General features: G+C 44.3%; 2 protein-coding genes across 7 annotated transcripts in view; one reads left to right on the top strand and one right to left on the bottom strand.

Moving 5' to 3' along the window:
- The window catches only part of AFTPH (aftiphilin), a 132727-nt gene extending 130240 nt beyond the window's left edge, over positions 1–2487 (bottom strand). For 2 of the 5 annotated variants that reach the window (XR_004538699.1, XM_033936288.1), the window contains exon 1: positions 2301–2487. The gene's annotated coding sequence lies outside the window, so the exon portion shown is untranslated. The remainder of the gene's footprint in view (positions 1–2300) is intronic. The other 3 variants (XM_033936289.1, XM_033936286.1, XM_033936287.1) reach the window with 3 other exon arrangements.
- A 90-nt stretch (positions 2488–2577) lies between these two features.
- On the top strand, positions 2578–23176 carry SYS1 (SYS1 golgi trafficking protein). 2 transcript variants are annotated; one of them, XM_033936290.1, is made up of 2 exons: positions 2578–2733; positions 21351–23176. In XM_033936290.1, exon 2 carries the CDS (start codon positions 21409–21411, stop codon positions 21877–21879), a length of 471 nt encoding a protein of 156 aa, XP_033792181.1. In that variant the 5' UTR covers positions 2578–2733; positions 21351–21408; the 3' UTR covers positions 21880–23176. The 2 variants fall into 2 exon arrangements, with proteins under 2 accessions (XP_033792181.1, XP_033792183.1); XM_033936292.1 differs by having other exon boundaries at positions 2578–2828.
- Positions 23177–26366: the final 3190 nt, after the last annotated feature.

Here is a 26366-nt window from a genome sequence, read left to right as displayed (position 1 = left end):
TAGCACACAACAGAGGGATTTATAAGACATTACAACTAGAGAATGACATGGGGATAAATTTATCCCTGATCCCACAGAAACTCAATTTCCCCGCCCTGTCCCTTTGAGTTTTGTCACTGTCCCTGTCCAATTCCTGTAAGCTCTTCCTTAATCGCACAAGTCTTGAATACTTATGATTTTAAAGTGTTTGAGGCTTGTGCAGATCAGGATGGAGCTTTCAGGAATGGGGCAAGAATAGGAAAAGAACTTGTGGGGACGGGAAAATGAGTTCCCACAGGGACGGGGAAAAATTTGTCCCTGTGTCATTCTCTAATTACAACTCCTGTCCTGAGGCAGGCGATTAATGCCAAAACACAGCCCCATGTCAAAGATTTTCATTTTTTGGTGGCTTTTGAATAAATACTCAACTTTGGTCTACCTCTGGTGGTTTTCTTTTTTGGATGGTCATTTGTATGACCCTACTCCTCTTGGTGACATCATTTTGGAGGCCCTATCATGAAAAGCTATGGATGGCACAGAAGCCATGCAGAGGACTAACAAAATGGTGCAGAGTCTGCACCAAAACACTTATGAAATGAAACCTAAATATTGTATACCAGCGATTTTCGAGTTAGACCTCTGAACATACCCAGTCAGATTTCCAGGATATTGACCATAAATATGAATGAGAAAAGTTAGCATACATTAAAAAGCAGTGCATACAAATTTCTCACATGCACATTCATTATGCATACTGTTTAAATTAGATTGTCTGGATGTATCCTGAGGACTACTCCAAGTTAGTTACAGAATGAGAAAATATGAGAAATCTTTACATATTCGAAGGTTATAATGTAGACAAAGTAAGAAAGGAAGTTTGAGAAAAGGAGTCATGACATGAAACAAAGGCAGCACACATCACAGTAATGTTAAAAAAAACATTTTCTTTGCAGTATAATGATACATGGTAAAAAAATTCTCAAATAGGATGAATCGTGGAAAGGTAGCAACAATTCAAGATGAAGGATGGGTTCAGATGATCTGCAATTGCAAGGATGTGAAAATAAAACCTATTACTCATTCATACCACAAGATAAAACATGAGCCAAATAGCATTTACCTGAAATCATAGTCTGTTTCTATATAATAATTTTTTGGTTTAGCAAATTATAATCAAATGTGTATCAGGAAAGCCTTGGCTGTAACACAAATGGTAACCGGTGAGAGCCACTGTCATGTGTCAGGTAATTACATAAAATATTTATTGTTATTCCAGTGCCACAAGCGTTTTAGTTTACCTTTGTCAGTGCCAGCTTCACTGGTTTCAACTGAGACGACCTTTAAATAATGCTTCTGCCTGGCTCACCTACATAACTCTGAATATTAATATCTACTGAAGTACTTTTCTTAGACTTCAGGGGGAAAATGTTAACACATAGAGCCAAGGACAGAGAGAGCACCTGGGGGCACAGTAAAAGGAAGTCACTATCAGAGTAGTAAAACATAACGTCTTACCTGACAATTATGGTGCCCCTTTAGGCCCTCGAGAAGGTGCAAGCTTTTCAATACAGGTTAATAGAAAGCAGATTGAGATAATAACCTTATCTTAAATTTTTCTTTAGCATTCTGAAACACTTATACCCCAGTAAAATTAGTCTAGTAAAGTGGATCATCTCAGTTCTCTATAGCCAATGGTTACAATAAACTTACATATAGCCTTCGTGATCTTGAAAAAGCAGGCCTTTAGAGTTAAACAGAAGTCCTTTAAATCGAAGGTTTAAAGCAATCAGTCAGTGAGTAAGCTTATCTATCAATTTAAAAAAACCTCCAAACTGAACCAACAAGCAAAGTAAAAAGTGAAGCGGAAACGAGAAGGGGGGAAAGGAGGCGGGTCTGTCAGGGGAAAAGGCACATCTTGCTCCAACACAAATCAAGGCTGCCCAGCTTCTATGTTCGGGCTCTGCAGCATAGAATCCTAACGCTCAAACGCCGGTAGAGCCCAGACCCTCCAATGAACACTTAACCGGGGGTGAGGGCCACAGAAATCCTAAGTAAATATTTAGTGGCGCTGGGCCTGCGAGCACCACTGGGGAGTCTAGCTAGCTAGGTGGAGAAAGCCCAGTGAGGAGGAGGGGGTGTTGTAGATGTTCCTTTGTACCTCACCCCGCGACATACGTCCTGAACCTAAATGGAGTTACTCGTGACCGGAGAGAGATGAAACAGAGGACAAGGCGGCCACTTAGCTCTTGCCTTATGTCCCCTTCTTCTTCCCACTTTCCGCCGACTGGACTTCCCGGTCCCCCTTCCGGGTGGTAACTTACCGGGGCCGCCCGGCGACAGGGCAGCGTTCCTTCCTCACTGCGCCTCCGTCATGGGAAGCGCGAGCTCCGGGACAGGAGCGGGCAAAGCCGGCGGCGCGCACCTCCAGCCTGCCCTCACAGAACCCCGGCCGAGCCTTCCCATCATGCAGTGGGCCGGCCCGGTCTGTCACCTGCTGCGGCTGCCAGTGCTGCTGCTGCCGCCGCGTCACTTCCGGGAGGTGGAGAAGGGGGGGGGTGGACCGGCGCCGGAAGTAAACAGGCAGAGTGCGGCGTCGGCCGGAGATGAGGTGCAATGGGTGACGTTTGATCTGCACCGGCTGCACCTTTCTCTATTTTATGCCGCGCCAGACGTGAAACGAAGCGGTGGTGGTGGCGGCTGTAAATGGAAGAAACGAGGATCGAGGCGCTTGCAATGAGCTGAGTTCGTACAATCGTGAGTGTCCAGCGCAGGCTCTAGCGCTCAGTTTCACCTGCGCTTGCTTCCCCGCAGGCCTCTTTCACGGGTAGGGGGTCCCGCAGCCTCCACAGGTACTCTAGATTTGAGGGCGGGAGGTGGGTAGTAGACCTGAGCGGCGCCCTTGTGTCTATGATACTTCATTGATGCTGAGCGCCTCCTCATCCATTTTGTGAAGCTCATGATAGGGCGAGTTTATGCCATACAACACTTTCAATCTTTTCCTCGTCATTTTCTATTTGAAATCAGCAATGCATGTGCCTCCATCGTCTGGGTATTTGAGCTCTGCTACTTCAAGAACTGTTGTTGGTTTTCCTAGACAATATAAGAGTTGCCGTACTTGGATAGACACAAGGTCCATCAAGCCCAGTATCCTGTGGCCAAACTCAGGTTACAAGCACCTGGCAAGATCCCAAAGAGTAAAACACATATGTTGCATGCTTATCATAAGAATATGCAATGGTGTTCCCTAAGCCCATCTTAATAATGGCTTATGGACCTTTGTTTTAGGAAATTATCCAAACCTAAAAAAAAACCAAACCTAACCCTGCAAAGCTAACTGCTTTCACCACATTCTCTGATAACAAATTCAAGAGTTTAATTACATATTGAATGAAAAAAATATTTTCTCTGGTTTGTTTTGAATGCACTACTTAGTAGCTTCATTGCATGCCCCCTAGTGCTAGTATTTTTGGAAATAACAATCTACACTTTCCACTCTACTCAGTATTTTGTAAACCTATCCTCAACAATGACACCTAGAACCTTTTCCTGGGTGATGACTCCTAACATGGAAACTTGTATCACATAGCTGTAATTCAGATTCCTCTTTCTCACATGCATTTCTTTGCATTTGCTCACATTAAATGTCATCTGCCAATTTGATGCCCAGTTTCCAAGTCTCCTCTTATGATTTAACAACTTTGAACAATTTTATGTCATCAGCAAATTTAATTTATCTGTGTTTGTTTAGAGTTACACACAGCATTTTTTAGAGATTTTATTATTTCTGGAATAAAAGGGCAAAACTTGACTACACTCCAGAATCTAAATGATTTGACAGTCCTGGGTTTAAAAATTGGATTATGCCTTAGTTTAATTTGTACAGAGTCCCCAGAAAAAAATGGAACTCCCAACATTTTTCCAAATAACCCCCCAAATCCTCCTGCAGCAGAAATTTCTGCCTGAAATTTGAGATATTTCTGAGTACTTTATTTTTCAATAAAAATGAACTTTAGTTCATCGAGCTTGCAAAACAGTTGAACTCTTAATGAAACCCCAGAATTCATTGAGCCAGTGATATCAACTATCGAAAACTTAGTGAATGTGTCAAAGATGGAGGACACTTTAAACATGAATACAAATTATGAATTAACCAAGAAAAAAACCAATATATATATATATTCATTCAAAGGTCATATTAAGGGCTCCTTTTACGAAGCCGCGTTAACGGTTTAATGCGCGTAATAGTGTGCGCTAAACTGACGGATGCGCTAGCCGCTACCGCCTCCTCTTGAGCAAGCGGTAGTTTTTCGGCTAGCGCAGGAGTTAGCGCGTGATGAAAAGTCCCGTGTGATAAAGCCACTAACGCTGCTTTGTAAAAGGAGCCCTAAATGTTTAAACAATTGCAAAAGTATTTTGAAACAACACTGTAATAGGTCCTATTTTTTACAGACACTATCCAGCCAATTAGTCAAAATGACAACCAGCTGGGAACAGTCACTGACCAATTAACTCGCATCTCAGTGTCTCACATTTTGGCAGATAACCAGTCCTTTTCAGCAGCATTTACCAGTTATCACTGCTGAAAATGACCAATTAGCACAAAAAAAATTGTCAGCGATGTTGAGGGCATGACTGCTTAAGCCACGATATTTGGAACTTAACTGACCAGGCTTAGCAGGCAAATAAGGCTGCATAAAATTTGTGCCTATCTTTGCCTGCTAAGCTTTGCCATGCCGGGACTTGCTACCGCAGCTTTGTAGAAGGGGCCCTAGGTGTTTTCAGCTTAGAAGTTAAACAGAAAGTAGGCTGATTTTTATGGGTTAAATGTGCTCTGATCTACTCATTCCTAATAGCTAATTAGAGTGGTCTGCAAATCTTTTATTGACATGTCAACTCTGCATTGGAAACCAATCCTCGATCTTGCAGAACATCCAAAGGTGGTAATTTCTCTCTTTGTTCTAAAATGAGCAAATAAATTTTCAACATTTTACTTTTCTTATATTATCAAGCGGTTTCTGATAAAACAGTGAGAACAAGGCAGTTGGTGGGTGTTTTACTGTCCACACCAGATAGCTTTCAGTACATATCATAAAAGTTTCAAAATTACCCTAATGTCTTGTACAGAATTTAAAATCAATTATTCAGTTGCTCTTCATTTCTTCAATGTGTTTTATGCTTCTAATATTTCAGTGGACTGTTCTTTTCTTTCCTGCTCATATTGTATTTCATTTCCTTCCTTGCCTTAGGCTCCAGTTACCTGCTGCTGATAGTAGGACCTTAAGAAAATTCCAAGGCTGTTTGCAATTATGCTTTGCAGCTTCTAGCTAAAGAACTTACAAAGTCAGGAAGAATCAGCCAGCCTTCTGCCCATGGCAGTCATTCAGTGTTAACTGATTAAGCAAAATACTCCAAAGAGAGACTTACCATATATACTCGAATATAAACCGGGATTTTTGGCCCAAAAAATTGGCCCAAAAATGGGGGTCCTGGTTTATATTTGAGCCAATACACCCCCCATCCAAAATTATTGCAGGTCGCCCCCAGGCTCTTTACCCTGCCTCCCTCCCTATCCATCCTAGCCTCATACCTCTACTGCCGATCGCCAGGGGAGGTGCAGCGGGTAGGAGCAAACTTTCCAAGTTCCTTCCCCGTTGTTAACTGGCTGCCGTGAGTGTCTTTGGCTGCTGAGAAGCACGAGCAGATGCACGTGAGAATTCACAGGAGCCATTAAGGAAGCCACTCAGCACTGAGCAGCAGCGCCAAATCGCGCGTCTGCTTGTGCTTCTCAGCAGCCGAAGACACTCACGGCAGCCAGTTAACAGCAGGGCAGGAACTTGGAAAGTTCGCTCCTGCTCGCTGCACCTCCACTGGCGATCGACAGTAGAGGTATGAGGCTAGGGCAGGGAGGGCGGCAGGGTGCAGAGCCTGGGAGGGTGCAAATTCTGACAGGGGAGGGAAGGAAGGGTGCTGGGTGCAAAGTCTGACGGAAGGGAGGGAAGGAAGGAAGGGGTGCAATGCTTGATAGGAGGGAGGGAAGGAAGGAAGAGGGCTGGGTGCAATGCCTGACAGGGAAGGGAGGGAAAGGTGCTGGGTGCAGAGCCTGACAGGAAGGGAGCTGGGTGCAGTGCCTGACAGGGGAAGAAGAGAGGGAAGAAAGGATACTGGGTGCAGGGCAGGGCACTTGAATATTAAGCCACCCGACATATTCGAGTCAACAATTTTTCCTCATTTGGAGGGTCTCGACTTATATTCAGATCAACTTATTTTCAAGTGTATATGGTAATAAGTGTGATCCTAACTTAGCTCAGACCTTGGCAATTTTTCTTTGAATGTAGGAGCATATAATTGAGACCCATCTCACAATTCTCAACACCTGCATCTACACACACACACACCCTCCCCTCGGTGTAATGCAGCTCCTAGGCAGGGGTATAACCACAGGTTGGCCACAGCAGTGGTACGCACCTGCGTGCCAGCATGGGGAGAAGGCATATCCCTCCCGTAACAAGTTTTCTTCAAAAAGGCAACGGCAGTGATTTCTGTTGGCTGCCTACAGCTGACCCCAAAGCCTTCCATCTGCTGTGTCCCAACCCTCTCTGACACAACTTCCTATTCCTACCTGGGAGGGATGCAGCAGACGGAAGGCTTCAGGGTCAGCTGCAGGCAACAAAAATTAATCACTGCTGCAGCCCGTTGGGAAAAATAAACTTGTTACAGTAGGGAGAGAAGAAGATGAAAGGCTGTAGACCTCCCCCTTCCTCCCATGCTGGCAGTCGAGAGATAATATAGGCCTGGGGTGTTAAGGAAAGGAAGGGAGAGGCGGCACAGAGGGATGAAAGAGAGAGATGCATGGGGGATAAGGGCGAGAGAGAGAGAGATATGCACAGGGGGAAGGGTGAATGAGGCTGCATGGGGGAAGAGGGGCTAGATAGAGAGAGAGGTTGCACAGGGGGAAAGATGTTGGGCCTAGGTTGCAAGGGAGAGGGCAAGAGAGAGAGATGATGGACTTTGAGGGAGAGGTGTCGGATATGGCAGTGGAGGGGACAGAGGGAGAAATGCTGGACCATGGGGGATGGGGGCAGGAGGGAAGAGAAAAGATGGAGGAAGATGCTGGGGAGCAAGAGCGAAAGGAACAGGGAAATATCAGGCTAACAGGATGGGAAGAAAGAGGGAGCAGATGCTGGAGATGGTGGAACCATGTAGGAGAGGCGAGGGAGAGGAATGAGAGGAGGCTAGTGATTACAAGGGATAGAAAAATGTTAAAAATAAAAGACTGGGGAATGGGAGTGTTAATGTAACTTAATTTTTGTTTTCCATAAGTGTAATTTCCTAATTGCTCATGCCTAAAAAGTTTAGAAAATGTTATTTCCATAAAACTTTGCTTTTGTGATCAGGATAGTTAAATTCTGCAATTTACCTATAAAACCTGAAAATGACAAATTTTCACCTTTTCATTCGTTCTTGCTTTTGTGATTTTTCACTGTTTGTGAAGGCAGTTTCTCCTGTTCGTTTTCTGTTATACAAAGATGACCACAAAAGATTTAGAAGTGAATAGTTTTTTGAGGATTTTTGATTATATTGTAAATCATTTTCACAAATCAGCCCCAAGATATAGTCCTACATCATGTTCTCATTATATTGTCCTTGGTAGCGGCATTCAAAATCTAGTATATTCTGGTGTCATCCGAGTATGCTTCCATGTTCTCCTTGAATATTTCAAGATAAGTATCAAGGACATGGACTTTGAGAAACATTCTGTACCCCATTTTACTGTAATTCTTCACCAGATTCTCAACCAACTCCTTGCAGTTTTTAGATTTCTGATTGCCCAGGAAGCCCCAAACCACTGCAACAAAGCTGTTCCAAGCCACTTTCTCCTTCCTAATTAGTTCAAAAATACTTCATTAAAAATGATTATAGAAAAAAAAGAAATTTGATCATGTCACTCCATTAATGAAGTCAGCTCACCGGTTGCTGATTAAACACCGCTTAACATATAAGATTCTACTTTTGGTTCTCCTCCTTATCTAGACAATTATCTTATACCATATTTGCCATCTGTCTTCAGCAAAATTTTACAATTCCTTCTACAAGACACGTTACATATGCATCTATTAGAGATCGCATTTTCTCAGTTAATGGTCCACAACTTTGGAATTCTCTTCCAAATCATATTCAATTAGAATCCAATCTTGAGCATTTTAAAACTCTTAAAAAAAAACTTTTTTTTGTTTATGGATGCATTTGGCTGTTATATTAGCAAATTTTTGATCATGCAGGACTTGGCGATGATCAATCTGAATGTAAGAGCACATAATCAGCTTTTAATCTTATACTTTACTCACTTTACTATTAATTTTGTAGTTCTAGTTCTTTTACTTTTCCTTTTAATTTTTAGTTGGGGTTTTTTTTATATATCTTTTTATCGCAATTAAATTTAAACCACATATATGTTTTGCCAATGCAGTATATAAACTTTGAAATTTATTGGGAAATTCCTTGCACTATAGGATCTTCTTTAGCTGTGATCTGACAAAGACACCAGCTTTGACCTTTGCCTTAGACAGATTAGAGAAAATGTCTTGAAGGTACTTGAAGACAGCCAGCTCTTTATCTAGAGCTCTGACAAATTGCTTCATTAGACCCAATTTGATGTTCAGTTGTGGCATTAGCACCTTCTAGGGATCTGCAAGTGGTTCCCATTTGACGTTTCTCCACACAGAGAACTGGTCCGCTTTGACCAGTCCCGCCTTTGGTAGTGTGCCTTTGTGTCCCTGCTGTCCCAAAGGCAGAGCTAGCAGGGAAGCTTGGTAAAACTTCCTTGGAGATCCATCATATTTCAAGGCACCTAGTAAGGATGCTGTTGTAATCCTCTTTGAGGTGCACTGAGTGAGCCAGTGGAAAAGATGGCTACTTGTTCCCATTATGGAACAGCACGACTTTGATGAGCTGTCAGTGAAGAGACGCCACTCTTTTGGGTTACAAGCATTTCCAATTGCCTCAAACAAACTAGTCAAATTGTGGCAGAAGCTTGATTGGTGAAGCAAGTGAAAAAAATTTGGTGGCACTTTCTCTGATCTGTGACTTGCACACTTTTATTCAACAAGTTCCATTTCTTGAGCCTAGATGTCAAAAGCTTGGTACTGGATTTGATCAAGTTGTTGAGGTCATTTTGGTTTGGATAGTATGGGTTTCTCTCATCAGTTGCACCACTGATATTGTAAACTGGATCTACATCTACCTCAGTCTCTGACTTGATTTTGAAGACGACTGCGCTCTCTCTCTCGGGGAATGGGTATGAGGGCTCGGGGCTATTTGGCACCAGGGCGATAGATAAAGGGAATGTCTGGATATGTGGTTGCAGATGTATTCTTGTCAGTTCAACATTTGGAAGGGTCCACCATGCAGAAGTAGCACATTCTTGGGATAGCAAACTTCATGATTCTCTTTTTCCCTCTGTACCATCCTGTAGAAGAACAAAATGAAATAGTGGTAATGAAAACAATACTTTATTTCACCTAATGAGAATGAGATTCTCGCAACATATTTCATATATGATATATTGACATTGATAATTTTAATATTTAAATATTTTTTTAAATAAAACATTCTAAGAAAATTTTTTAGTAGAAAATTCTGTCATCTTAGTGAGAAACAAAATTGGAATGTTCTACAAAAAAGGTAAATTTCAAAATATTATTGTCCTGGTCACAAATATCATTGTCTTGGTCACAAAAGCAAAGTTTGAGGAAAATGAAGACGGAAAGCTGACAGGATTGACGGTCAGTCTAGAGGAGGTATGTAAGCAGATTGAAAAGCTTAAGAGCGATAAATCCCCGGGACTGGATGGCATCCATCCGAGGGTCATCAAGGAACTGAAAGGGACCATAGCTGATCTCTTCAACTAATAGCCAATCTGTCGATCAAATCGAGAAAGATTCCGGAAGACTGGAAGGTGGCGAATGTTTCACCAATCTTCAAGAAAGGTTCGAGGGGAGATCCGGGAAACTACATACCTGTGAGTCTGACCTCGGTACTGGGAAAGATGGTAGAGTCACTGATAAAGGACAGCATCATTGATCACCTTGACGGACACGGGCTGATGAGGACCAGTCAGCATGGTTTTGTCAAAGGCAGATCGTGTTTGACGAACTTGCTGCACTTCTTTGAGGGAGTAAACAAATAGATAGACAAGGGCGATCCGGTCGACATTGTATATCTGGATTTTCAGAAGGCGTTCAACAAGGTTCCGCATAAACGACTACTTTGAAAAATTGCAAGCCATGGAATCGAGGTGAAATACTCATGTAGATTAAAAACTGGCTGGAGCATAGGAAACAGAGAGTGGAGGTAAATGGACAATACTCAGACTGGAAGAGAGTCACCAGTGGGGTGCCGCAGGGCTCGGTGCTTGGACCTGTGCTCTTTAACATTTATAAACGATCTGGACATAGGTACGATGAGCGAGGTGATTAAATTTGCGGACGACACGAAGCTATTCAGAGTAGTGAAGACGCAGGGGGATTACAAAGATCTACAACGTGACATAACCAGGCACGAGGAATGGGCATCGACATGGCAGATGAGGTTCAATGTGGATAAGTGTAAAGTGATGCATGTCGGTAACAAAAATCTCATGCAGGAATACAGGATGTCTGGGGCGGTACTTGGAGAGACCTCCCAGGAAAGTGACTTGGGAGTTCTGATCAACAAGATGATAAAGCCATCAACGTAATGTGCGGCGGCGGCAAAAAGGGCAAACAGAATGCTAGGAATGATAAAGAAGGGGATCACGAACAGATCAGAGAAGGTTATCATGCTGCTGTACCGGGCCATGGGGCGCCTCACCTGGAGTACTGTGTCCAGCACTGGTTGCCGTACATGAAGAAGGACACGGTACTACTCGAAAGGGTCCAGAGAAGAGCGACTAAGATGGTTAAGGGGTTGGAGGAGCTGCTGTACAGCGAAAGATTAGAGAAACTGGGCCTCTTCTCCCTCGAACAGAGGAGATTGAGAGGGGACATGATCAAAATATTCAAGGTACTAAAGGGGATAGACTTAGTAGATCAGGACAGATTGTTCACACTCTCCAAGGTAGGGAGAACGAGAGGGCTCTCTCTAAAGTTGAAAGGGGATTGATTCTGTACAAACGTAAGGAAGTTCTTCTTCACCCAGAGAGTGGTAGAAAGCTGGAACGCTCTTCCGTAGGCTGTTATAGGGGAAAACATCCTCCAGGGATTCAAGACAAAGTTAGACAAGTTCCTGCTGAACAAGAACGTGCGCTGGTAGGGCTAGCCTTTGTTAGGGTGATGATCTTTGACCAGAGGGCCGCCCCGTGAACGGACTGCTGGGCATGATGGACCACTGGTCTGACCTAGCAGCGGCAATTCTTATGTTCTTATGAAGTATAACCATTTTCTGTAGTTTTGTGGTATAGGCAATTAAGAAAGAACACTTATTATCCAGGAACAAAATAAAATATAAAATTTGAGTGAGAATAGAAGATAGAATAGAAGATAGAATTTGATAGGTAGCTAGCTGAAAAATATAAAGAAGGATATGAGAGGGTAAAATTCAAGAGAACAAAGAGGCAGTAAAGAAGAAAAAAAACTAGAGGAAAGACCAATATGTCAGAGGGAGGTATAGTGAGGGAATGGAACAAGACAGGAAAGAAGAGAAAAGACAAATGGACAGCAGCCACTTGAAAGGAAAATTAGCAGAGGAAAGACAGAAAAGCAGGAAAAAAAAATTGGAACCAACATGATGGAAAAATAAGATATCCAGAGTTCCAGACAAGAAAGGGAGAAAAAAAGCATTTTATTTTAAATTTATTAACTGAAATATCTTAGCTTTGAGAAATGTATATAGCTGACTAACCTTTTCAATGAGTCTCTAGAGTCGGGAGTGGTACTGGAAGACTGGAGAAGGGCTTATGTGATCCATCTCCACAAAAGTGGAAATAAGGAAGAAGTAGGGAATTACAGGCTGGTAAGTCTGACTTCTGTGGTAAGCAAATTAATGGAAATGCTTTTAAAACAGAGAATGGTCACGTTCCTAGAATCCTGTGGATCATAGGACCGGAGACAACATGGATTCACTAGCAGTAGGTCTTGTCAGACTAATCTGATCAATTTCTTTGACTGAGTGACCAGAGAATTGCATAGAGGATGTACCCTAGATGTGGTATATTTAGATTTTAGCAATGTCTTTGACAGTGTTCCACACAGATGTCTAATAAATAAACTGAGTGCTTTTGGGATGGGTCCCAAAGTTACGGGCTGAGTCAGGAACTGGTTAAGTGGAAAGCGACAGAAGGTAGTGATCAATGGAGAGCGCTCTGAGGAAAGGGATGTTACCAGTGGTTTGCCTCAAGGTTCTGTTCTTTGGCCTGTTCTTTTTAACATTTTATTGCTGATTTTTATAAATTATATTGTCGGCTAAGATTTGCCTCTTTACGAATGATACCAAAATCCGCAATAGAGTAGACACTCCGGATGGTGTAAATAACATAAAGAAAGACCTGGCAAAGCTTGAAGAATGGTCTGAAATTTGGCAGCTAAAATTTAATGCTAAGAAATACAAGGTCATGCATTTGGGCTGCAAAAACCTGAGGGAACGGTACAGTTTAGGGGGTGAAGAACTTATGTGCACAACAGAAGAGCGGGGCTTGGGTGTGATTGTACATGATGATCTTAAGGTGGCCAAACAGGTTGAAAAGGTGATAGTGAAAGCTAGAAGGATGTTAGGTTGCATGGGGAGAGGTATGGCCAGTAGGAAAAAGAAGGTATTGATGCCCCTGTATAAGACTTTGGTGAGACCTCATTTATAACAGTGTTTACAATTCTGGAGGCCGCACCTTCAAAAAGATATAGAAAGGATGGAGTAGGTCCAGAGGAAGGCTACTAAAATGGTGTGTGGTCTTCATCATAAGGCATATAGAGACAGACTTAAAAGATCTCAATCTGTATACTTTGGAGGAAAGATAGGAGAGGGGAGATATGATAGAGATGTTTAAATACCTACGTAATCCAAATGTGCATGAGTCGGGTCTCTTTCATTTGAAAGGAAATTCTGCAATGAGAGGGCATAGGATGAAATTAAGAGGTGATAGGTAGTGCTGCCCGATTCAGGAAAAAAAAAATTTTGATTCGATTCAGCCTATTGAATTGGTTTTTCAATTCAATATGATTTTCCTGCCCAATTGGGTGTTTTGTTGTTTTTTTTCAAACATCCTGGTGGGTTTATTTTATAGCTTTTCACCCCCTTTGGCTTCTCCTAACCACACTGGCGCTGTGGTGTAAACAAAATAAAGAAACAAAAAGGATTTTTCCTCTCTTCTTATTTTTGTTTTTTTTTGTTGCCTCCACTGGGTCAGACCAGAGGTCCATCATGCCCAGCGGTCCGCACCCGCGGCGGCCCATCAGGTCCATGACCTGTGAAGTGGATCCTGACCATTCTTATAACCTACCTCTGGTTCTATCTGTATCCCTCAATCCCTTTATCTTTTAGGAACCTATCCAAACCTTCCTTGAACCCCTGTACTGTGCTCTGGCCTATCACAACTTCTGGAAGAGCATTCCATGTGTCTACCACCCTCTGGGTAAAAAAGTACTTCCTAGCATTTGTTCTAAACCTGTCCCCTTTCAATTTCTCCGAGTGACCCCTAGTGCTTGTGGTTCCCCACAGTTTGAAGAATCTGTCCTTATCCACTTTCTCAATGCCCTTCAGGATTTTGAAGGTTTCTATCATGTCCCCTCTAAGTCTCCTCTTCTCCAGGGAGAACAGCCCCAGCATTTTTAACCTGTCAGCGTATGAAAGATTTTCCATACCTCTTATCAGTTTAGTCGCTCTTCTCTGGACTCCCTCGAGTACTGCCATGTCTTTTTTGAGGTACGGCAACCAGTACTGGACACAGTACTCCAGGTGCGGGCGCACCATTGCGCGATACAGCGGCATGATGACTTCCTTCGTCCTGGTTGTAATACCCTTTTTGATGATGCTCAGCATTCTGTTTGCTTTCTTTGAGGCTGTCGCACACTGCGCTGATGGTTTTAATGTTGTGTCCACCATCACCCCCAGGTCTCTTTCAAGGTTGCTCACCCCTAGCAATATTCCCCCCATTTTGTAGCCGAACCTCGGGTTCTTTTTCCCTAAGTGCATGACCTTGCATTTCTCTATGTTAAATCTCATTTGCCACTTTTTTGCCCACTCTTCCAGCCTCGTCAGGTCCCTTTGCAGGTCCTTACAGTCTTCCGTGGTTTTGACCCTGCTGCAGAGTTTGGTGTCATCTGCAAATTTAATGACTTCACATTTCGTCCCCATCTCCAGGTCGTTGATAAATATATTGAACAGGATCGGTCCCAATACTGATCCCTGTGGAACTCCGCTCATGACCCATTGCCAGTCTGAGTAATGTCCTTTTACTCCAATCCTCTGTTTTCTGCCCGCTAGCCAGTGTCTGATCCATCGGTGGACATCTCCTTGCACCCCATGATTCCACAGCTTCTTAAGCAGCCGTTCGTGGGGTACCTTGTCAAAGGCCTTTTGGAAGTCAAGGTAAATGATGTTCATGGCTTCCCCTCTATCCATCTGGCTGTTTATTCCCTCAAAGAAGTACAGTAAGTTCGTGGGGCACGACCTACCCTTGCAGAAGCCGTGCTGGTTCGTCTTCAGTTGTCCATTTTTTTCTATGTACTCGCAGATTATGTCCTTTACCAGCGCTTCCATCATCTTTCCTGGGACCGAGGTCAAGCTCACCGGCCTGTAGTTCCCCGGGTCTCCCCTTGATCCCTTTTTAAAGATGGGCGTGACGTTTGCTATTTTCCAGTCCTCTGGGATCTCCCCAGTTTTTAAGGATAGATTACATATTTGGCGAAGTGTTTCCGCTATTTCGTTTCTTAGTTCTTTTAGTACCCTTGGGTGGATGCCTTCCGGACCTGGTGATTTGTCGCTCTTCAGTCTGTCTATCTGTCGGAGGACATCCTCTCGGCTCGCTTCTAGTTGGACCAGCTTTTCATCGTGGTCTCCGTTTATGATCTCCTCGGGTTCTGGGATATTTGATGAGTCCTCTCGTGAAGACTGACGAGAAGAACTTGTTTAACCTGTCAGCTATCTCTTTTTCCTCTTTTACCACTCCTTTCCTGTCTCCGTCGTCCAATGGTCCCACTTCCTCCCTGGCTGGTTGCTTCCCCTTCACATACCTGAAGAATGGTTTGAAGTTTCCTGCTTCCCCCGCCAGTCTCTCCTCATACTCTCTTTTTGCTTTCCTAACCTCTCGGTGACATTCTTTTTGGTGCCTTTTGTGCTCCTTCTGGTTTTCCTTTGTTGGGTCCTTCTTCCATTTTCTGAAAGACGATTTCTTGTCACTTATCGCCTTTTTTACTGCATTGGTTATCCAAGCCGGATTTCTAGTTTGATTCTTTTTGCACCCTTTCCTAAACCTGGGTACGTACAGGTCTTGTGCCTCGTGCACCGTGCCCTTGAGTAGGGCCCAGGCTTCCTCTACGGTCTCCATTTTCCTTGAGTTGTTGCTGAGCTTTTTTCCCACCATTTTCCTCATGGCCTCGTAATTTCCTTTTCTGAAGTTGAATGCTGTCGTTGTGGTTCTTTTCACCTTTGATGTTCCTAAGTTTAGTTTGTACTGGATCATGTTACGATCGCTGTTCCCTAGTGGTGCTAGTACCACCACCTCCTTTGCGGGTCCCCCTAGCCCGTTGAGGATTAGGTCCAGAGTGGCATCCCCTTGCGTTGGTTCCGTGACCAGCTGTTCCATGAAACAGTCCCTCACCGCCTCTAGGAATTTTGTTTCTCTCGTGCAATTTGAATGTCCAATGCTCCAGACTATTCCAGGGTAGTTGAAATCCCCCATAACCACTACACTTCCACTTTTGCATACCTGTCTCAATTCGGCCTCCAGGTCCTGGTCGTTAGCTTCTGATTATCCTGGTGGGCGATAGTATAGTCCCAATTTGATGTCCGTTCCATTTCCTCCTGTCACCTTAACCCATAGTGATTCCAAGCTGTCCCCCCTAACTGATGTTTCCATCCTGGTCGAAGGAATGGAGTCCTTTATATACAGCGCTACTCCTCCACCCTTCTTGTGTGTCCTGTCTCTCCTATAAAGTTTGTACCCTGGTAGGGCCACATCCTATTTGTTGTCCTCAGACCACCATGTCTCTGTGACTCCTATTATGTCTAGGTCCTCCTTACTGGCTAAAACTTCTAGCTCTCCCATTTTGGTCCTTAGGCTCCTAGCATTTGTGTATAGGCAATTTAAGTCACGGTTGGTTACCTTCTCTGTTGGTTCTCCTCGTGGTTTGGTGCTCCTGCTGATCCCCTCACGGGCTGCCAGTCCCCGAGCCTCATTCTGTTCACTTTCCTTCTGTGGCGTGTCTGTTCCGTGGCGTGTCTGTTACTTTTTGTTGTCTGGTCAATATTCAAATCTTGTTGGTCCCAGGCTCTGGTTGTCTTGCTTGCCAGGGTCTCCTTCTTTCTTCTTTCTCCATGCTAACCATCCATCTGCCATCTCTGTCCTCCCCTTCCATTTCCCTTCCCTCTCCCGAAGGTCTGGCATCTTTCCTTTTTTTCGTCTCCATCCACAGATCCACCTTTTCTCAACTATCCTTTCATCCAGCAACTCTCCCTCCTTCCCCACCACCCCAGGGTCCACCATCTCTTCCCAACTACCCTCCTATCCAGTATCTCTATCCCCCCTCCACACCATCCTTTGTGTCCAATTTCTCTTCCTTACTGTTCCTTCCTTCCCTAAATCCCATTGTCCATCATCTCTCTCCTTCTCCTCTATTTTCTTCCCCCCCAAAGTCCGGCATATGCACGTCACATTGACCCCTCCCTCCGTGTACTTCTACACCAGGGCCCCCCTCCCCTGAAGGTCTGACCCCCAAAGGCCTGCACCCCACCCCTAAAGGCCTGCCTGTCCCCCCTGAAGGCATGTGCCACCATCCCTGAAGGCCTGCTTCCTCCTTTAAGGTTTTTCCCCCTTAAAGGCCTGCATCCCATCCCTGAAGGCCTGCCTGTCCCCCCCCTTTAAAGCCTGTCCTCCTCCCTTGAAGGCCTGTCCCCCCCCCCTTGAAGGCCTGCATCCCCCCCGAAGGTCTGCCTGCCTGCCTCCTCCTTGAAGGTCTATCCCCCCTGATGACCTGCACCTCCCCCTGAAGGGCTGTCCCCCCCCTTTGAAGGCCTGCATCCCCCACGAAGGCCTGCTTGCCTGCCCCCCCTTGAAAGTCTGTCCCCCTGAAGGCCTGTCCTCCCCTTGAAGCCCTGTCCCCCCCTTGAAGGCCTGCATCCCCCCCCCAAAGGCCTGCCTGCCCCTCCCTTGAAGGTCTGTCCCCCCTGAAACCTGCACCTCCCCCTGAAGGCCTGTCTCCCCCCTTTCAAGGCCTGTCCCCCCTTAAAGGCCTGCCTGCCTGTTCCCCCTGAAGGCCTGCCTGCCTGTCGTCGTCCCCCACCCCGAAGGACTGCTCCCCTCCCCCCACGGAAGGCCTGCATGTTCCCCCTGGCCTCCCCTGGTGTCCGGCTTTCCCCCAGGCCTCTCCGCACCGTTTACCTGTGAGAAACAGCCTGCAGATAAGATCGCGATGCTAGCGATCTTTCCACTGATTCTGAGCTGTTTCCTCTGTCTTTGTCCCGCCCCTCCTCTGACGTCAGAGGCAGGATCGCAGAGGAAACAGCTCCGAAGCAGTGGAAAGACCCTCACCCTCTAAAGTAGGTGCGGCAGCGGCCGGCCAGCAAGAGCAGCGCTGCCACTCCTACTTTAGGGGTGGGAGGGAAGGGTCAGCCAAACCGGGAACTGATTTTTTTTTTTTTGTTTTGAATCAATTCACCCGAAGTGAATCGGTGAACCGATTCGAATCGTGAATTGGGCAACACTAGTGATAGGCTCCGGAGTAATCTAAGGAAATACTTTTTTACAGAGAGGGTGGTAGATGCATGGAACAGTCTCCTGGAAGAGGTGGTGGAGACAGAAACTGTGTTTGAATTCAAGAGGGCCTAGGATAGGCACGTGGGATCTCTCAGAAAGGGAAAGAGATAATGGTTACTGCGGATAGGCAGACTAGATGGGCCATTTGGCCTTTACTTGCCATCATGTTTCTATAAGAACATAAGAATAGCCTTCTGGGTCAGACCAATGGTCCATCAAGCCCGTAGCCTGTTCTCATGGTGGCCAATCCAGGTCACTGATACCTGGCCAAAACCCTTAGAGTAGCAACATTCTATGCTACCGATCCAGGGCAAGCGGCCTGTAGTTCCCTACTTCTTCCTTACTTTCACTTTTGTGGAGAGGGTCCATATCTGCCCTTTTCCAGTCCTTTGGTACCATTTCTGACTCTAGAGAAGCATTTAAAAAATCCGCCAGTGGAGCCGCCAGAACTTCCCTAAATTCCTTCATTACCCTTGAATGTACACCATCCAGCCCCATTGCTTTGTCCACCTTTAGTTTAATTAGCTCTTCATGGACACAATCCTCTGAAAATTGATCAGGGTCTACCACATCTCCATCCCTACTTGCGTTTGATACAGAAATTCTGGTGAAAGTCTCACAGTGTTAAGTCTCATACTGGAGTTCCTGGACCACATAGCTTAAACCTTAAGAGTCAGACATGCAGGTGCAGAAGAGGTGTTTCTTTGGCATTGGCAGTAGCATTCAGGTCAATCTTTAGAAAGAATTATGGATACAAAATTCTGGGTGCCAAGGTCCAGTTTTTAGGTGCCCTGATTTAGATGTAGACATGGTAAATTGGAATTTTGATATATGTGTGTTTTTTAACCAAGCAGTTTTCCTCCTCCATCTGAGAGCTTCCAGTTAAGTCAAATCCAAGGTATGGACCATGCTGGCATTTTAATAAATTTTATATCCCCTGTCAGTTTTTACGATAGTGGTTCTTGAACCCAGCAATCATGAGTCCTAAATTTTGATAACTAGGTAAAGTATTTCCTTGTTCTAGATGGCTTAAGTGTAAGTTAATATGTGACGCAGTGGTGTTTGAAGTGGTTTGCTCAAGGTCACAAAGAACATAAGTAGGAAAAGCATGATCTGAATCCAAGCTTTCATGGTCTTCAAACCAATTCTCTAACTACCAGGCTATACTCAATCATAGAAAGTTGCACGGGGACAGAAATCGAACCCGTCCCCACTAGGAGTCAAACCCGTCCCCGCTGGAATCAAATCCGTCCCCACCTGTCCCTATAAACTTCAGAAGTAGTTATTTCATTTAATTATGCTACTAAATTAAAGGCTCTGGTAGAGACCCATTTACAAATATGCAAAGACACTTTTATTAATTTGGAAATATTAATTGGGAAGAATACATACTTTGTAAACGGGTTTCTACCAGAGCCTCTAATGTAAATATACAATAATAATAATAATAATAACTTTATTCTTATATACCGCCAACAATCTTGCGACTTCTAGGCGGTTTACAGCAAAGAGAAATTGTACAGACGGCGACATAACAGAATATTGCAGTGTACATCTGATAGTAACAGCATTAATGATAATAACAACAGTTTATGTACTGTAGGGTCGTGAAGTACCTTGCGGTTTGCACAGGGTTGGAAGTTAGTGATTGGGGTTAACAGTTTACAAGAACAGATTTGGGGAGTGATTACGAAGGGGGTTATTGTCCTTGTTCGTTGCCTAGGTATTTTGTGAACAGGTATGTTTTCAGGTGTTTCCTGAATTCTCCATAGTTGTTTGTGTGTGTATGAAAACCCCCAAGCTGAGGACTTCCTTTGCAGTTGGCCAGGGGTCCCTTTTGCCAAGCTTGGCAGGCAGCAGTAGCGTCCCTGAGTCACAGATGCTGGCACCTCAGTGGCTCATGGATGTTTCCAGCGACTGCTGTGCTTGGTGGAGGGGAGTTCTGGCCATCTCTAGAGGAGGTCCTCTGCTGGCGGTGCTTGGGGATCCCCACCAGCCACAGCAAGGGTCAGCAAGTACTTCAACATTGTAGAAATAAAACCAGAAATGCATTTCCTTTTCTTTTGAACACAGTACAAAGACATCAGCTCTTTCTTTGGCTCCAGTATCCCCCTGGCCTACCTTTGGGGTCGTTTTACTAAGGTGCGCTAGCCGATTTAGCTGGCGCTAAATAGGCTAGCATGCCTTAGTAAAAGAGGGGGTTTATAAGTTAATTACGTGAACAGAAAACAAAAAAAGGGTTCCACCAAAGAGATTCCACAAGGAAAACAGCAGTGCAGACACAAAAACTGTGGAATTGATGATCCTAATGAAATCTTTTTACTGTGTTTTATTTTCAAATAAAGATTTCATCAGGATCATCAGTTCCACAGTTTCTTTTGTGTTTAAGTTAATTACCTGACTGCCGGTGCTAGAGTGTTTATGAAGCACCTCCTCCTGCCTGCTGTGCTTATTGCTGCTCACACTGGCTGCCGAATCCTCCTGCCTTTCCAGAGCACCTCCTCCTGCCCACTGGCTGCTGAATCCTGCCTGCTGTGCTCACTGCTGCTTTGTTCTCGGCTTGGGTCTGAAAATTGCTGGATTCCTTGTCTCCACGGGTCTGTCTCACCAGTATCGGGGCTGACTAAATACACCCTCTTCCCACCACACCACCGGACCAATCAGGAAGCAAGGCTCTCAGCTGTGTACGTGCTGAGGAGCATGGCGGCGCCGGACTGGTGTAAAATTTCAGCTGTAATGTCGGAATTGCAATAGGAAGTAGAACACCGTTTCCATCCCTGTGGGAGTCCTGTAGGCTGGAGGGGTCCCCACGGGAGTCCCGTTAACATGGGGGGGATCCCCGCGGGACTCGCAGGATTCCTGCGATCCTTGTTCCCATGCAGACCTCCATCACTTACCACTGCATGATGGAATAACTCACTGTTCTCAAGGGCTATGAATGCCCTATAAGCAATATTCTCTGCCCCTGGGCCAGCCCCAACACTTTGATTTTAATCATAAGGTGATTCCTTGCCCCTGGCAAAATGTGGATTTTTGCTGTTGCATCAGTGCTATTGAATATAAATCATAACGGTGGTACTTTATATTTAGTACTATCTTTTACTTTGTTAATGGAAGTTCTTTCCATAAAACAAAATTGAAATGGTAAATGTGCTCATTTGGATTTTTAGTGGTCTAATTATTTTAATTATTCTGTTAATATCTGTAGGATGATACCAAAGCATTAAAATATAATTACGAATTAACCATAACTGCTTTAGGGTAGCATCATGAGGATCAGTTATTTTGGCTGAGCACATGAGATATTGCTTACAGTTTTGTGAGGCTGATATATATGTGTATAAGTAATAATATTGTATGTTTTTTTATAAATAACACATTTTTGTAAAATAAATGTCTAATAGAACATGAATGTGACTTTATTTTCTAGGGCAAACGGAAACAGCAGCATTTTGTGCAAAACAGCATTGCCAAAGGCAGGCCTAGGAATGGCGGGACAGTTCAGGAGTTATGTGTGGGATCCCGTCCTTATCGTTTCTCAGATCCTCCTCATGCAGGCCATTTACTACAGCTTCCTCGGAATCTGGCTTGTGGTGGTTGACAGTCTGGTTCACAGCAGCCCTGGCCTTGATCAGATATTCAGTTATGAAATATTGGGATTTTCCATCCTTCAAGGCAGACTCGCTATGATGGCATTTATTCTCAATGCTTTAACCTGTGCCCTGGGCTTATTGTACTTTATCCGTCGAGGAAAACAATGCTTGGATTTCACTGTCACAGTTCATGTGTTTCACCTACTGGGTTGCTGGATTTATAACAGTCGCTTTCCAACAACTTTAACTTGGTGGCTGGTTAACATTGCATGCATTGCTCTAATGGCAGTGATTGGCGAGTATCTCTGTATGCGAACAGAACTGAATGAAATCCCTTTGAATTCAGCTCCCAAATCAAACGTCTAGACTTTTAATTGTGGTAATGGATCCATCTGACATAGCTCTCCAGTTTTCTAACATTGCAGTATTCATCTTCCATTGCTTGAAAAATTCATCTCTGCTTAGGATGGGTTCAAGCTCATTGGATGCTGAAGATTTCTTTAAAAACTTACGGACAAGTGGTGATGCCTTGGAACATCCAGTAAAAATGAGGCTGCTTCCTTTCACATACATGCTGCACGTTAACAGGGGCCTGCTTAAAAATGAACTAGATTATCGCAGTCTGTTACCTTATGATATTTGTTGCCATCAGGTAAATTGAAGTGATTTATGTTTAAGGGGTTATGATGAATTACAGCTGTCAATTTTCATTAGTATGTTCAGTTTTGAGCTGTGGTGATGGAAGAGGTAACTCATTTCTGGGCAAGATCTTCAGAGCATGAACAAATCTACAATGGAAAGCAATGGGGTGATGAGCTAAGTTCAGCTAATATGCTTCCTCCAGAATTGAAAGTGTTTTGTTTTATTCTATCACGGTGACTTCTTTTAGATACGTCTGCACTAAGAAAGCCAGAAATGAATTGCCAAAGAAGGACAGTGGTTGTGCACATCCAGATTTTGCAATGTCCTACTTTTCTTAAGATGTGTTGAATTGCTCTTGAATATGTGTACACAGGAATGAGAAATAATGCAAGGTAATTTAAATGATTACAACAGCAGTATCTTCTGCCCATTGTGGAATGTAATTCTGTTTTTTTGTTGGAAGAACAAAGGGGAATAGAATGTAAATTAAAAGGAGCATTGAAAAAAAAAACAGGAATAGGTCACAGTGCCCCTTGGTTGTTCTGAGTCTAACTCAGCGTTGCTTGAGTTATGAAATGGAATGTGATTGGTGGCCTGACTGTCATGAAGGCTCATTTTCAAAGAACTTAGACACACTTGTGTATGTAAGTGCTTTGAAAATGAGCCCCATAATATCACACGCACAAGGAGCAGAGATGTGGTAAGAGCTGCTGCCATTGTCATTCCCATAGATCAGTGGCATGCTCTGCCAGAGTTCCATTTTAAAGAGTTTGGATGGTTGGTTTGTTTGTTTTTTTAATTATAACCTAGACCAAAAGAATTTGCTCCGTTTTCCAATCCTCCTTCCAGCCTCATTTTTAGAACTGAATATTTGCAGTGAGTAAGAGGCACAGCTGCTTTAAGGTAACTCACATCAAATGTGCCACAGTATTTTTTGTACAGAATAGTTTTCAGACTTTGGCTTGCATGTGTAAAAGAGCTCCTGCTACCTAAAATTAAACTACAGTATTACCAAACCAAATTTTAGGCATTCTTTCTGCTTCATTTGTTGATATTATAAATAGGTAGGGCAAACACTTATCCTAGAAGACTCTGATATTGGAAAAAGCATCTGAAATGTTTGGGAATTATGAGAACGGAAGCTTGACTCCTTATGACACATTAGAAGCTGCATTTCTATTGTGACCTAGGAAACCAACTGGGGGATGCACAAAAAACGATCGTGTCTCGATCATCGCTAAACCGGTTTGGCCAGTTTAGCGAGCAATCAGATCGGATTCCCTGATGCACAAAACTGCCCACTGTGTGTTTTTCCCCTTGATCGCCCATTATCCAATCCAACCCATGCAAATTAGTAAGATCCCATGCAAAATAGCCAAACAATTGATGCACTAACATCACTTGGCTATTTAGCATCATTTTTTACCGATGGTAAAACCCAATTGCTCAAGACCTGTCTGTGTTACCAACTGGTCTGTCTGGGGAGATTTTTCATTTTTATTTTCAATGGCACAGATATTTTGCGTGTATTACACATGCAAAATATCTGTCCCATAAAAAAAAATGAAAAAAATCCCTCCCCAATGACCCCCAACAATTGTGTGCCCCCAAAAAATGTGGTGACCCCCACCAACAAACACAGTGCCCCACCTGAAACTAAAACAAATGGCAGGAGGAATGCCCACTCCCTCCTGCCCTGAAAGACCCACCTCTATAAAAAAGGAAGGCATGAGGGATGTCCACTCCCTCCTGCCAGGAAAGATCTCCCCCCCCCCCAAACAAAAAAGGCAGGAGGGATGCCCACATCTTCCTGCCACTGGAGACCCCCTCCCCCTCAAGGCCCCCCTCCCCTGTACCTTTTGTTGGGGAGCTCAGTCCCTCATGCTTCCTCTGATGCGCCATCCAGAATGCCGGGCCTTAGGCCACTCCCCGGTGCATCATGTGATGCACGGGGAGAGGCCTAAGGCCCTGATTGGCTCAGACACCTAAGACCCCTCCCCGGATACAAGGGGGAGGAGCCTAAGGCCCTGATCGGCACAGTCCAGCCAATCAGGGACTTAGGGACATCCTCAGGCTCCTTCCTAAGTGGTTCAGATGCCTCAGGCCCCTACCAAAGGAGGGGCATGTGATGTCAGCCAGTCAGGGCATTAGGCCCCTCCCCATGCATCATATGATGCACCAGGGAGGGGCCTAAGGCCCATTGTCGGAGGGAGGAAGAGCAGGAGGTGCTCTCAGTACCTCCTGCTCACAACTTTTAAGAGGTACAGGGCAGGGGGCCCTGGAGGAGGAGGGGTGCCTCTGATGGCAGGAGGGAGTAGGCATCCCTCCTGCCTTTATTTTCAGGTGGTGGGGGGGAATTACTCCTGCCTTTTTTTGGGGGTAGGGAGTTCCTTCATGGCAGGAGGGAAAGGGCATCCCTCCTGCCATTTTGTGATTGGTGGCCTGACTGTCGGGGGGTGGGGGTGGATGGTGGCTCAGGGTGCCAGCGCAGGGTGGGAGGGCATGCAGCGGGGGGGGCTTTTTTTGTGGGACAGGTTATGTTTAACACATGCACAACATCTGTGCCATTAAAACAAAACCAGAAGCCCTAATGGCAGTGACAAGAGGCTGCTTTCCCTGTCACTGCTGTTAGGGCTTTGTACATGTGTCAATCACTCACTGAGCGATTGAATCGGTTGTGTTTGCATGCAAATTATTTACACCTCTGTGCAAATCGTTTGCATGAAAACTTGTTAATGCATTGATCGCTGTTGGGGAATCGGCCATGGAATCAGCCAACAGCTATCCATTGGGTAATACCGACTGACTTTTGTGCATCTAGGCTCACTTTCTTATTGTTGCTGTACTATTAAAATTCATTGCAGATACCATACTTAAAACTTAAAACCTTCTATAATGAACAGCAGCAATGCTTGTGAAAATATTAACAAAACAATTGGTATTGTACCTTCTCTCCTTAAATATAAGTTTTATTTCAAGTTTTTGCAGTTTATCTCCTTCTGTTACAGATTCTCAAACTATAATCCCTTGTTTTTGTCAATATTATCTGGGGTGGTTTCAGTCATACTTCTTCAAACCAATCCAAATATGAGGTGTAAAAAATATGCCAAACAAAACAAATACTTTATCTCCTTCTGCAGAGGGGCGAGATTACCAACATACCATAAAGTAATGGAGAAAAAGTCCTCATTCAGTACAGCTGCATTAGTGAGTAAGCCCTCAGTTCATCATAAGTCAAAAAACTGCAAAATCATACATATTGGTTTAATCTCCCACCAACTGCAGGAACAGCCAAAGTAGAAAAACAAAACTCAAAAATTCAAACTCCAATGAGATGTGAAAAAATCAATGGCTGTATCCTTTCCCAAAGGAGGTCAAACTGCAGAAAATTGTTCCAAACAAACTCACAAACTATTTAGAAAGCAGAGCAAACAGTCCATATAGTCCTTGACGGCAAAAAAAACATCAATATTAACAAAAACAGTAAAACACAGTCCATTTATTCCAAAACTGTGGTTGTAAAATATAAATAGTACTTAGCTGAAGAGGAACCAGAATCCAGTATTGCAAGTGCTTCTGTCGTAGAGCTGAAAACAATATAACTTGAAAGCCCAATGATTCTCACTCCCAAGGAAACAGCTCACTGAAAAAGCGTTGAAAAAGTAAGCCTCAAATCCCAACGGGAGACTCCATTTCGCTAATGTGTCTTCAGGGAAGGATCCACATACTCCAATAACATCTCGAAGACAGTCTCTCTAGTATACTGACCCTAAAGAAAGGACTAAAATACAACACCTTCCATTCAATTGCATGATTAAAGCCAGCCAAGTGCGAAGATCCAACGCTGCTCACATTGATGTAAAATGCGTCTGACATCACCTCGTCGAGCTGTCAGTTGAACCTGCTCTAGCACTATACATTTGAAGGCTGCCAAAGTATGTTAGCTCTGCACACAGTAATGCTGCCCGATTCACGATTCGAATCAGTTCACCAATTCACTTTGGGGCAATTGATTCGAATCGATTTAAAATTTTTTAAAAAAAAATCGGCTTCCCAATTTGGCTGACCCTCCCTCCTCGTCCCCTAAAGCAGGAGCGGCAGCGCTGCTCTTGTTGGCCGGCCGCTGCCGCACCTGCTTTAGAGGGTGAGGGGGGAGGGTCAGTTGCAAAGTGCTGCTGTCCAATTCCCCCCCCCCGGGCATCCGTTCCCCC

The sequence above is a fragment of the Geotrypetes seraphini genome, chromosome 3 (assembly GCF_902459505.1).
Source record: "Geotrypetes seraphini chromosome 3, aGeoSer1.1, whole genome shotgun sequence".
Lineage (NCBI taxonomy): Eukaryota > Metazoa > Chordata > Amphibia > Gymnophiona > Dermophiidae > Geotrypetes > Geotrypetes seraphini.
Note: the sequence above shows the minus strand (reverse complement) of the source record. Positions and strands in the feature narration are given on the sequence as shown.